Source organism: Rhinichthys klamathensis, unplaced genomic scaffold (genome assembly GCF_029890125.1).
Source record: "Rhinichthys klamathensis goyatoka isolate OS25496 unplaced genomic scaffold, OSU_Roscu_1.1 h1tg000021l_1, whole genome shotgun sequence".
In the NCBI taxonomy this organism is placed as follows: domain Eukaryota; kingdom Metazoa; phylum Chordata; class Actinopteri; order Cypriniformes; family Leuciscidae; genus Rhinichthys; species Rhinichthys klamathensis.
In genome coordinates this window covers 282,927-296,970 of record NW_026606572.1, presented here as the reverse complement: position 1 = coordinate 296,970, position 14,044 = coordinate 282,927, and the positions used below count along the sequence as shown (strand labels likewise).

The following is a 14,044-nucleotide window of genomic DNA, read 5'->3' as shown; positions in this document are numbered from 1 at the left end:
AAATGATTTATAAATATTGATGTGCTCCTTAAAAAAACTTAATTCTATAAAGCATGGATTTTTAATAAAGAATCCTAAAAATGTCTTAAATATATTCGATGATAACTCCATATTTATGCAATCAGACCTCGTTGCATCTGAAATGTAAATGTAAACACATTCTGGAATGGCTAATTACCCTTAAGTCTCATAAGCCGTGGTTTGTCAAAGCAGTCACTGGTGTTTGTCGGAAGCCACACACAGTGGAAATGGACAGTATCAGATTGCACCTCTTTGCCCTGATTGCCAGAGCCGTGCCGACAGCGAGAGCTCATTAACATGGATGAGGGGGTCTGAGGGGGCTCAGCATAAATACCTGCACACGCCCCGCTCGTGTCACACAGGTGAGTCATGACCTGCCAGGCCTTCAGCACCAGCGATTCCTTCACGACTCTGAGCGGAGACTCGCTGCTCATGCACCACAGCGGAGCCGCAGACTGTCTGCCCGCCAACATGGGGCCTCCAGGTAAGCCTCACGCTTCTCCACAATCATAGAGGCTCTCAACCGCTGGGTTGCAATGCGTAATGCTAATAATACTATGCAACTGACTGTTTAATGGAGCGTAGTTAGGATAGGTAAATAAATAATCGTATATCTTTTGTTGTTGGTGTCTAACTGTGCAGTATTTGTGTGCAAATCCACCTGGCGTTTGGTGATAATACTATTGCAATACTGGGTGTTTGTTCCATGTGTTTGGCTGGTAAAAGACATTTTTGTATTTATTATTTCTACACAGCAATATATTTCCTTTTTTAGGCTCTGTCATGTTAATCATTTTTGCATATTGTTATGAATTTGAGACAAGACAAGTTTGAATTTGAGACCAAACCACGGTATAACGTTTGAAAGTTTGGGGTTTGTACAGTTTCTTTAATGTTGTTGAAAGAAGTCTTTTATATGTTTGCCAAGCCTGCATTTATTTGACAAAAAAATAAAATAAATAAAATGTCAGTAATATTATGAAAACTGATTACAATTTAAAGTAAATTCGGTTTACACTTTATTTGGTAACACTTTATTTTACAGTGTCATTGTTACACATGTTACATGTAGTTACTGTATAGTAATAACTATAAATTATGCATAATTACATGCAACTAACCTTAAACCAAACCCTAATCCTAGAGTAAGTATGTACTTAATTTTATTTAAATGTGCTTAAATGTATAATTACAGTGTAACAAAGACACCTTAAAATAAAGTGTAACCCTTTGTTTTAAGGTGTCCGTGTTACACTGTAATTATACATTTAAATACTGAGTAATAATAAGTAACTACATGTATTACTATAGGGTTAGGATTAAAATTGGGGTTTGGTTTAGTTGCATGTTATTATGCATAATTTATAGCTATTATTACTACAGTAACTAGATGTAACATGTGTAACAAGGACACTGTAAAATAAAGTGTTACCTAAAATTGTAATATATTTTCAAATGTATTTATTCCTGTGATCAAAGCTGAATTTTCAGCATCATTACTCCAGAAATCATTCACGCTGATTGGAAACATCTCTTATTATTATCAGTGTTGTGCTGCTTAATATTTCTGTAAAAACCGACACTTTTGTTGATTCTTTGATTAATAGAAAGTTCAAAAGAACAGCATTTACAGTTTTTTCTGAATTGCAAAAAAACGCATTTCTTGAAACCATCACTCACTTTCTCAAAACCTTAAACACAAAACCACATTTTCAAACCACATTCAGAGAACCTCTGACTCTTCTGGCAAAATCAAACAATATCCACAAAACAATTGGATCTGTGCTCAAAATCAAACAGTGCTTTCAGCTCATACACACAGCGAGTCAATTTTATAAACACTACAGATCATTCGATAGACACTACACTGTAAAAAAAATCCCGTTGTTTTTACGGAAAAAAACTGGCAGCTGTGGTTACCAGAACTTTACCGTCAAAAATACGGTATCAATGTTTTTGGTTTTACAGACTTAACTTAAAATTTACATTATACAATGAGTTGTTCTTTTCACTTTCAAAAACTGTAAATTTAACGGTATTTTACAGTAAAATTACATTAAATGTACCGTTAGATCTATCACAGTTATTTACCGTATATAGTAAGGAAACTTTCTGTTAACCAATTAACAGTTTTGCACTGTAGCATTTTTACAGTCTTTTACCGTTAAAATCACGATCATTTTTTACAGTGTACATCAAAAAAATGGAGAACACAGAAAGCATGAAAAAAGTCTATTGTAACAAAGTGAACAAATTTTGCAATTACTGTATGCAAAAAAGTATAGTAATGATGACAACTTACAGTACAATATACAATAAATTGTATGCACTGCAAGTATAGTATTGTACTGAATATTGTATAGTAGGCCTATCAAATGTCTGTATATTCAACACTTGCATACTGTGAAAATACAGAGACCCAATGGCATAAGCAAAAAAGGTTACAGTAAAAAACTCTAAATGAAAAGCATGTTACAGTACACTCAGAAGAGTTGTGCTTCAGGATCATGTCTTCATGTTGATCTGGCCTGAGGACTTTGTCCACATCACAGACACTGTCAGCTCAGGCAAAGGGAAAAACCCTGAAGCCAGATCCAGCCTTGACAGCATTCTCCACTCCTGCTCTTTCTCGTCCTCTTCCTCCTTGTTTATCACCTCTTTCTTCCTCCTCTCCCTCTTATATTGTTTCCATCCATTGTTGGTACCAACATTCAGTGCAACATTTTGAGTCAATTTTGGCTCTGAACTGACTTGTATTATGTACAGTTTGCTCACATCATTAGAAATAAGTGTGAACAATTTTGAGCCGTTGTGTGTAAACGATGACAACTGTGTTGTAGTTGTGTTTAACTTTTGTGTTTCGTGTTTAGAAACATAAGTGCATCACAGTGCGAAATGTGTTTTAGCGAGTGAGAATGTGTTTCGAGTTTTGCAGAAAGAGTGCATGAGATTTGCAAACAGTGTTTTAACAACCTGAAATTGTTTAATGTTTTACAGAAAGAGTGATTTATTCAACAAATTGGTTTAGGCTATTGAGAATTTGGTTCAATTCAGAAAAACTGTAATGGAAATAGAGTTTCTTTGACATTATACACATCTTTACTGTCCCATTTTGAAACATTTCTAAGTTGAGAAAAGTTGCAAATATTATGGAATAAGTTATAAAGTTGGACAGTCTCAAATCTGAGATGACAGAATTTGTCCAGTGGGAATGCTTCCCATATAGAGGATTTTTATTTATTTATGAAAAACAGAGAACAAGAGCAAGGGGATAAAAGAGAGAGAGACTGGACTGTGAGCGAATGTCCTTTCGACCTAGTCATGACCCTAAAGTTGTCCTATTATTTGGTATTATCTCCAGTCCTGACTGCTGTCATCACTCATCTAGTCTGACTCTCACCGAGGAACTGACCTTTCCTGAGATCACATCTCCTTTTCCCAGGGGAAATACTTTGGGAAAAATATCACCAAATCAAAAGTATAATGCATCGACCAATGTCTTTTTATATCAGAAACACTCATTTCTCTTTTGTCTCTTTTGTTCACCAAGGCGGCATTTATTTGATCAAAATACATAAAAGCAGTAATAATGGGAAATATTATTACAATTTAAAATGTCATTTATTTCTGTGATGGCAAAGCTGAATTTTCATCATTATTCCAGTCTTCAGTGTCACATGATCCTTCGGAAATCATTCTGATATGATGATTCGCTGCTCAAGAAACATTTATTATTATTATCAATGTTGAAAACAGTTGTGCTGTTTTTTTGTAGAAACCATACATTTATGTCAGGATTCTTTGATGAATAGAAAGTTCAGTTGTGCTGTATTTTTGTAGAAACCATACATTTATGTCAGGATTCTTTGATGAATAGAAAGTTCAAAAGAACAGCATTCATTTGAAATTCGAATTTTTTTGTAACATTATAAATCTTTACTGTCACTTTTGATCACTTTAAAATGTCCTTGCTGAATAAAAGTCAACACATTCTCATCCCAAGGCGTCATTTAACTGACACTTTTGACCATGCGTCAACATGCCGACGCACATGGTACCCCTTAAGTCATCTAACTGACGCTTTTGACCATGCGTCTAAATCCGACGCACATGGTACCCTTTAGCGTCAGTTAGATGACGCTTCCGTTATGGGTAGGTTTAGGTTTGGGGTAGGGTTAGTGTTAGACCACTAGGAGGCGCGTAGGCTATGTGCGTCGGCATGTTGACGCATGGTCAAAAGCGTCAGTTAGATGACGCCTTGGGATGAGAACGGGCTGAATAAAAGTATGAATTTCTTTCAAAAACAAATGACTGACCCCAAAGTTTTGAAAGTGTACATTAAGTCTGATGTTTTTTGGCGACACCGCTCACAGCCACTGTAGGGAGCAGAGAAGCGGCTGCCAAGACAAACAGTAATTTGTTGAAATAATTCAAAATGATGTAGACGTGGTTAATCAGCTCAATTTGCGCAGCTGTTACTTCTCGGTAGATAATTATCAAAGCAGACATATTATTACTTTGACATGTTGATTGCTAAATTATCGGGTACTTATTTTCGTCCCAGTTTTGTCTCACAAGCGAGAGAGCATTAGGTCTTGTCAGAAACTCATACATTGCGTCAAGTTGTTGGCCATAGTCAATCATAGTTCTTATGCATAATAATGCCATTTAGCTCGGGCTCTGAGCCAGAAGATGCAAAACTCTCAAATTGAAATGTTTTGGCATTTCTATTCATACACACGCGACCTCTGTTATCTCAGCCGCGGTTCCACCTGCGGAAAGTGAAGCCTGAATGTCAGAGTATGCAGAGATCTGATCGTTTGAAGGGCTATTTATCATAATGCAACTGAGCGTTTAACTTCTGACACTCAGTATAAGGATGGAATAAATCAGTGTGTGTTTTTAATAAGGGATCAGAAAGCTGATCGTTCACTACTGTACACGGCTATGAGGAGATCATCTTGAGTGTTGGTGGAGGTTGTTCTCAGAGAGAGTTTGATTACCACCCACAGCTTTACTCTGATCTGAATGAAACTCAATTGAATGTTCTGTGCAGCTCTGACAGCCGGAGGTCACTGCGCATATTAACAACTATTATCTGCATTTACATACCTGCTTTCCTTCATTAAATGAGTTTAATTTTATTTTCTGAGACATTTGATGAAGGAAGAAATGATACAATCTGGTATTCATTATTACTGCAATAATGAATTATTTGTGTAAATGTCACCCTAGGCAGTGACGCGACTGGGAGGTTCAGGAAATGTGGAGGCGCTTCTTTTACCAGTTTAGAGAAAAGTAATCAGTTGCTCTTTGCACAGCGCTGTTTCAGTCAGAGAAAAGTTTGTTTTTTGTATTATTTTCAATAAATTGTACTATGCACAGCACACACAGTTTGAATAGGAATATCTGCCTGTCTGTCTGTCTATCTATCTGTCTGTCTATCTATCTATCTATCTATCTATCTATCTATCTATCTATCTATCTATCTATCTATCTATCTATCTATCTATCTATCTATCTATCTATCTATCTATCTATCTATCTATCTATCATTCTGTCTGTCTGTCTGTCTGTCTGTCTATCTATCTATCTATCTATCTATCTATCTATCTATCTATCTATCTATCTATCTGTCTATCTGTCTATCTGTCTGTCTATCTATCTGTCTATCTGTCTATCATTCTGTCTGTCTAACTATATCTATCTATCTGTCAATCATTCTGTCTGTCTGTCTATCTATCTATCTATCTATCTATCTATCTATCTATCTATCTATCTATCTATCTATCTATCTATCTATCTATCTATCTGTCTATCATTATGTCTATCTATCTGTCTGCCTGTCTCCCTGTCTATCTATCTATCTATCTATCTATCTATCTATCTATCTATCTATCTATCTATCTATCTATCTATCTATCTATCTATCTATCTATCTATCTATCTATCTGTCTATCTGTCTATCATTATGTCTATCTATCTGTCTGCCTGTCTCCCTGTCTATCTATCTATCTATCTATCTGTCTGTCTGTCTGTCTGTCTATCTATCTATCATTCTGTCTGTCTGTCTATCTATCTATCTATCTATCTATCTATCTATCATTATGTCTGTCTATCTATCTATCTATCTATCTATCTATCTATCTATCTATCTATCTATCTATCTTATCTATCTATCTATCTATCTATCTGTCTGTCTGTCTGTCTGTCTGTCTATCATTATGTCTATCTATCTGTCTGCCTGTCTCCATGTCTATCTATCTATCTATCTATCTATCTATCTATCTATCTATCTATCTATCTATCTATCTATCTATCTATCTATCTATCTGTCTGTCTGTCTGTCTGTCTGTCTATCTGTCTGTCTGTCTGTCTGTCTGTCTGTCTGTCTGTCTGTCTATCTATCTATCTATCTATCTGTCTGTCTGTCTGTCTGTCTGTCTGTCTGTCTGTCTGTCTGTCTGTCTGTCTATCTATCTATCTATCTATCTGTCTATCTGTCTATCATTCTGTCTGTCTAACTATATCTATCTATCTGTCAATCATTCTGTCTGTCTGTCTATCTATCTATCTATCTATCTATCTATCTATCTATCTATCTATCTATCTATCTATCTATCTATCTATCTGTCTATCATTATGTCTATCTATCTGTCTGCCTGTCTCCCTGTCTATCTATCTATCTATCTATCTATCTATCTATCTATCTATCTATCTATCTATCTGTCTGTCTATCATTATGTCTATCTCTGTCTGCCTGTCTATCTATCTATCTATCTATCTATCTATCTATCTATCTATCTATCTATCTATCTATCTATCTATCTATCTATCTATCTATCTATCTATCTATCATTATGTCTGTCTATCTATCTATCTATCTATCTATCTTATCTATCTATCTATCTGTCTGTCTGTCTGTCTGTCTATCATTATGTCTATCTATCTGTCTGCCTGTCTCCATGTCTACCTATCTATCTATCTATCTATCTGTCTGTCTGTCTGTCTGTCTGTCTGTCTGTCTATCTATCTATCTATCTATCTATCTATCTATCTATCTGTCTATCTATCTGTCTATCATTCTGTCTGTCTAACTATATCTATCTATCTGTCAATCATTCTGTCTGTCTGTCTATCTATCTATCTATCTATCTATCTATCTATCTGTCTATCATTATGTCTATCTATCTGTCTGCCTGTCTCCCTGTCTATCTATCTATCTATCTATCTATCTATCTATCTATCTATCTATCTATCTATCTATCTATCTATCTATCTATCTATCTATCTGTCTGTCTATCATTATGTCTATCTCTGTCTGCCTGTCTATCTATCTATCTATCTATCTATCTATCTATCTATCTATCTATCTATCTATCTATCTATCTATCTATCTATCTATCTATCTATCAATCATTATGTCTGTCTATCTATCTATCTATCTATCTATCTATCTATCTATCTATCTTATCTATCTATCTGTCTGTCTGTCTGTCTGTCTGTCTGTCTGTCTGTCTGTCTATCTATCTATCTATCTGTCTGTCTGTCTGTCTGTCTGTCTGTCTGTCATTATGTCTATCTCTGTCTATCTATCTATCTATCTATCTATCTATCTATCTATCTATCTATCTATCTATCTATCTATCTATCTATCTATCTATCTGTCTATCTATCTGTCTGTCTGTCTGTCTGTGATGTCTCACTGATATTAGTCTCTGGTTTAGTGCACTCAGGTCTCCCACTGGTCCAGTCATCCAAACGCTCTCACATGCATCTGTCCACTTCCGCTCTGAGTAACGCGTCAGCCAGCCTGCACTACCCGATGCCCCCGTGTCACTATAGCAACCAGCAGACCACCTACGGCATGATGACGGGTACGTCAACTTACGCACAACTTACGCAACTGAGAAGTACTGCTCTTCTGTGCTTATGTATTATCGCGCATCATAAACACACACAGAAATACTTGTGTGTGTGTGTGTGTGTGTGTGTGTGTGTGTGTGTGTGTGTGTGTGTGTGTGTGTGTCTCCAGCGCAGGAAATGCTCTCTGCCAGCATCTCTCAGACCCGCATCCTGCAGACCTGCAGTGTTCCTCATGCCAACATGGTCAACAGTTCACTGCAAGGTACAACCTCAACCTGAGCGTTTCTCACTTCTGTCGAGAAACAGAACAGCCACACGCACAGGTCTTAAAAGTTCAAAGTCAGTCAGAATAAATCATTTAGGCTAAAAACAGAATAAAAATAGTTACCAGTGACAATAACTCCAGCGCGTGTGGTGCCGTTCTGCCTCCAGGAGAGCATTTACATTAGGTGATTCCTTTTGTTTGTGCTTCCATCTAGTGTTTGTAGCAAGAAATAACAGTTATTTTCAGTACTGAATATAGAAGAGATCCTTAGTGCTAAAAAAAGCTCATGACAGTGTATTTGATTACCTATAAAATGTCTTCATGTGCTGTGTAATTAGAAATATCCACCACTGAATTTAACCGAGGCCCAAATCTGAATACAGTGGCACGTGATGCACTGAAAAGTTCCCGCCACTAGAGGGAGATGCAGATCCATTTATTGTTATTGTAAAGATAGAAAGTGTAAAGCCTCCGACATATTAAGAGTTTTTCCTATATTCCCATTAGCCTCTAACTAATAGGCTACAGTAATTTGGAAACATTACTAATTTGAATGTTTTTGAAAAAAGTCTCTTATGCTCATCAAGCCTACGTTTGTAAGATCAAAAATACAGAAAAACAACAACATTGTGAAATATTATTACAATTTAAAATAATTTAATATACTTTAAAATATGTTTTTTTTTGTTTTTTTCTGTGATGCAAAGCTGAATTCAGTGTCAGAATTCAGTCATTTCAATATATTGATTTATTATAAATGTTGGAAACAGTTTGTGCTGCTTAATAATTTTTTGGGAACCTGTGATACTTTTTTTAGGATTCATTGATGAATAAAAGTAAATAAAAAAAAAAAACAACAACAACAAAACCCCCCAGTATATTAAAACGTTAAAAATCACATAAATAAATTATATTTTAAAGTATATTAAAATAGAAAACCATTATTTTAGATTGTAATAATATTTCACAATATTACAGTTTTTCTGTATTTATGATCAAATAAATGCAGGATTGATGAGCATAAGAGACTTCTTCTTTCAAAAACATTAAAAAAAGTAATGTTTCCAAACTTTTGACCGGTACTATATATATAAATATGAAAATCATCACAATATCACAATTAATTGAGGGTGAATCAGAGGTAATCACTTGCAGTTTATTAAGAAATATTACAGGAGTTTATTACTTTATTATCAAATCACTGTCCCTAATATCACGTTCCAATTAGATATTCCAATAACATTCCTAAAGCCAGCACTTTATTATATCATTTTCATAACACATTCATTTTTAAAATGCACTGCATAACAGCAATTACCTCAACACCAGACAGATCTCACTAACATAAATATGGCAAAAAAAGAAAAGAAAAAAAGTGTCTAAGGAGTACCCCATGCACATTATAAAGCTTTATAAAAAATAGGATTTGGCTGAATGAATCTGTTGGTGTTTAGAAAATAAATTAATTCACAATACAGTTTTCCTTTGTAGTCGTTGGAAAAAACTGATGTCCTGTTTGAGATATGAAGAGTCATTATTGCTTCACGTCTGTCCTGCTGTCCCGCAGGAGCTCTGGCTCCACGCCTCTATAAGTTCCCCGAGCACGGTTTGGGCGGGGGCTCGTGTGCTCTGACCCACAGCTTCCAGCCGCTGCCCCAGGCCCTGCTCACGGATGAGCCCTCTCTAGGGGACATCAAGCAGGAGCTGCGCAGGAAAAGCCGGCCCCTGGAAGAGCCCCCCGATATGGACTCGCCTCAGATCCGGGAACTGGAGAAGTTTGCTAATGACTTCAAACTGAGGAGGATCAAACTAGGTTTGTCTTTTAAACTGGACCGTGTTGAAACTCGTTTCCCATATAAACTTTGTAAGCAACGTATTTTGATTAGTTTATATCAAAACAGTTTAGTTGATATTAGATAAAGTTATTTCTGTGATGGTCGTGTAGGCCTACTTATGCACTATTCTGTCATTTTGTAGTGTAAATGAGTGGTGTGTTCACACTGAAAATTGCACTTCAAATACCTGAATGATGCATTCATTAACTCAACTGTTGCTAATATATATAAAAATAATTCTTAATGAATAACATAAGTGTGAACTAAACACAGTTGTAATGGTGAAGTTGCAATTTAGTACAATTAAAATTGTAAATGTAAGCATAACACATTAGAGTTTTAAAATCAGTTGTAAAAGTAATTTCCTCTGAAATAGGAAGACAGGGCAGGGCATATCATTGCTCCTCCCCCTTTAAAAAAAAGTGCCAATACGCTGATTTCACGCAGCCGCCATTTTGAAATCGAAAGCGAGGCTCCGGTGGGAAGAACCCTGGAAGTACAGATAGACAACAGTGCCTTGGACTACCAACCTGAAGCTGCTGCCGCGATTTACACTATTGGATGTTAATATCCAATATAGGATATGTATATAGTTCGTTCCTGCTTCTTTTTTTACGTTCTGGATTATATATATATAAAAAAACATTTTATTTATAAATGAATTTCACTGTATATAGTCTAAATGTACTGTACATTTTTAGAACAACTAATTTCTACATTAAACACAACAATACGCCATCGCATTCGCGACTCTCCTATGATTAAAGGCGACACTTCCGGTTTTCTTCCCACCGAAGCCATTTCAAAATGGCGGCTGCGTGAAATCAGCGTATAGCCAGAGCCGTTGAGCTCGGCAAAGGCTTATTTTCCTTCTAATCTCTAACCGTTTCTTTAAAATAATGTCGCTTTAAAATACAGCATTCAAATGGGTCTGAGACATTTTTGGACTCGCGCATATGATCCGCTCCGTGCTCTCGTATTCTCGTGACAATAACATGAAACCAGACTTAATTCGCCCCAACGGAAAGCATCTTTATACTCCCTATAGTGCATTATGTGCTATTTATCATGTAGAAAATAGTAAATGAGTGAACCAATGACCAATTTTAGCCACAGCTTCAGCGTCTATTTATAATGTATCAGGATGCTTCAAATTCTAGAGAGCATTTGATTGGCCAGAAAATCTGATGAGAAGCTGAAGTGCAGAGTGATGTCATCACGATCATTGATCCATATTGATCCACATCCAAGTTTTGAACGCTTAAAGTGTATCTTCTAAATGCGAATTTTTTGTCATTGTTTTGAAACACACTAGCTTATAGATAACAGTAAGGGTAACATATTCATACGAAATACCAAAAAAATTCCATTTTGATTTCACTTTAAAGATTTTTAAACTTTACTTTTAAATCTCACCCTCGTGTCGTTCCAAACCCGTAAGACTTTCGTTCATCTTCAAAACACAAATTAAGATATTTTTAATAAAATCTGAGAGATTTCTGTCCCTCCATTATAAGCCTACGCAATTACCACTTTCAAGCCCCAGAAAGGTAGTAAACGCATCATTACAGTAATCCATGTGACTCCAGTGGTTTAACCTCGATTTTATGAAGCGACGTGAGTGCTTTGTTTGTGCAAAAAACAAACAAACATAATTTAGGCCTACCACTTATTTTAAAAAATATGAATCTCCGACCACTGATCTCTCGTTCATGCAGCGTCTGCTCTCGCATCAACACAACACATGACTCATTTTAATGTTAGTTTGGGTGAACTAACCCTTTAGTGACCTTCTTTTCCATTAATATTATATTATCTGCAAGTACCGTTAAAAATACAGGCTGCTTTTAAGATCTGAAGTACTCTACAAGTGCACATTCAGTACAACCAACCGCACATTCTTTCCCACAAGGCTTTGCTAGCAAGACTTTTCCTAACTTTCAGCTTCGATTGGCAGGTTACACACAGACCAATGTGGGTGAAGCACTGGCGGCTGTGCACGGCTCTGAATTCAGCCAAACCACCATCTGCCGCTTCGAGAACTTGCAGCTCAGCTTCAAAAACGCCTGCAAGCTCAAATCCATCCTGGCAAAGTGGCTGGAGGAGGCCGAGCAAGCCGGCGGTGAGTCAGCAACGCTCCTCAGTGGGATTATTTATATATGTATTTACCACCACCATGCCATTATCCCTGAGTTTTGAAAGAAAACTTAAGATTGCTTAGCTCTAATTTGCGACTCCCATCAGCTCTTTTTAATGAGAAGATGGGCATGCATGAGCGTAAACGGAAACGGAGAACAACCATCAGGTAAATGGGGAATTCGAACTAAACAAAACCCATTATATCAGCATCTCCCCTCTCATTAATGCCTAATTAATTCTTAATTTGCTCTCTCAGTCTCGGGGCTAAGGAAGCCTTAGAACGAAATTTCGTGGAGAAGAGTAAGCCATCATCTCAGGAGATCGTGCGAATGGCGGAGGGTCTCCATCTGGAGAAGGAGGTGGTCCGCGTGTGGTTCTGTAACCGCCGGCAGAGGGAGAAGAGGGTGAAAACCAGCCTACACCACAGCTCGTTCATGGCCAAAGAGACGGCAGCCTGTAGACCCTGAAGAACCAGAGTCTCCAGATGCTCTGCTGGGATGGGATTATTATCCACAGGCAAGAATACACACACCAGACTTTGGCAGTGAGTGGGTTTGATTTGATAGTGATTTAATACAGGGACCCCAAAAAAGAGTTTGAACATTTTTAAAAATGTCTGAATGTTATCTCATAGATATCCAAATATCCAACCAAATGACATCTGCTAACACACCATGACCTTCCGAAACATTTGGTCTCATTTGAAACAGTTCAGAATGTAATTCATCACATTAACTACTGTATGATTATGATCCTTTAATGTTTTATAAATGTCACAATAGCCTACTTTCTCTTAATATTATATATCCAGTTTTATTATCATTTAAATTGTGACATTTTTTTCTAGTTTGAAAATAAATGCCAGTTGGTTTGATATTGTGTTATATAACGCAATGCCATTTATAGATTTTTTAGGTATGCCAACTTTCTATTTTATTTCATTTGAATTTATTTATATTATTGTTTATATTTATTTATTGCCTTTATGAATTATAAGATCATTTAAGCAGCACCCTTCAGCTGGTCAAATACATTTTAACACCTTTCTTGTTAATGGTTTCTACATTAAAAGTACTAAAATAGCATCTTGTTACTTTTTAATGTTGTTGAAATAATTTATTCACCATTCATATATTTAAATACATTCCAATCAAAGTTGATTGTATTAGCAAAATATGCAAATATTCTACAAACGTAACTGAAAACACATCCTGGAAATGTGTCATTGCACTGTAGAGGACGTTATTTTTTTTGGACGTTATTTGTATAGAAATGATGAATTTGTCCTAAATAAATGACTAATATTGTGGTCATGCTTGGTTTGTCATATTATTATAAGATCCTGCAAGTCATTAGCTGCTCTGCGAAAATCTGGGCATTGTTATGGGAATTACATGCTTCGCATGAATCGTAACAACATGGTAAGTGTTGTGATTCAGATTATTAAACATAATCAAACATCATTCCGATGGGAGGGAATTGAGCATCTATCATGTGCGTATATGTGGCGCGTGTTAGTTTAATGTGGTATGATCAGAGCCCTACTGGGTTTTACTGAGGGATTATTTACAGTATTGCATTGTTCCTGACAGTGTTATGATGAGGTAGCACACAACCGCTCTCAGCAGAGAGATATGTGTGATGATCTATATGATCATCATCTCCTGCCATTGACTGTGTCAGCAACACATCCCTAACCACCCCATATGACCTAATAATGCAATAAATACAGTATACTCTGGGATAATGTTGACAGGGTTTGACATTTTCAGTGTATATCATACATAAATATGATCACTGAGAAAACAATAAAACGTTGGATTTGTCTGTGTGTATTCCAGTCCAGCAGGAACGCTTGCAGCGGTTACACATCCATACCTCATTAAATTACTTTGAAATTAATGGACTGCACCCTGGT

At 36.3% G+C, this 14,044-nt stretch overlaps 1 protein-coding gene across 1 annotated transcript; it reads left to right on the top strand.

Moving 5' to 3' along the window:
• The first annotated feature begins 390 nt into the window (after positions 1-390).
• Positions 391-12,644, top strand: pou1f1 (POU class 1 homeobox 1). Its single transcript, XM_056242150.1, has 8 exons — positions 391-505; positions 2,901-2,909; positions 7,737-7,898; positions 8,057-8,149; positions 9,720-9,965; positions 11,945-12,109; positions 12,232-12,292; positions 12,383-12,644. Exons 1-8 carry the CDS (start codon positions 391-393, stop codon positions 12,591-12,593), a joined length of 1,062 nt encoding a protein of 353 aa, XP_056098125.1. The 3' UTR covers positions 12,594-12,644.
• Positions 12,645-14,044: the final 1,400 nt, after the last annotated feature.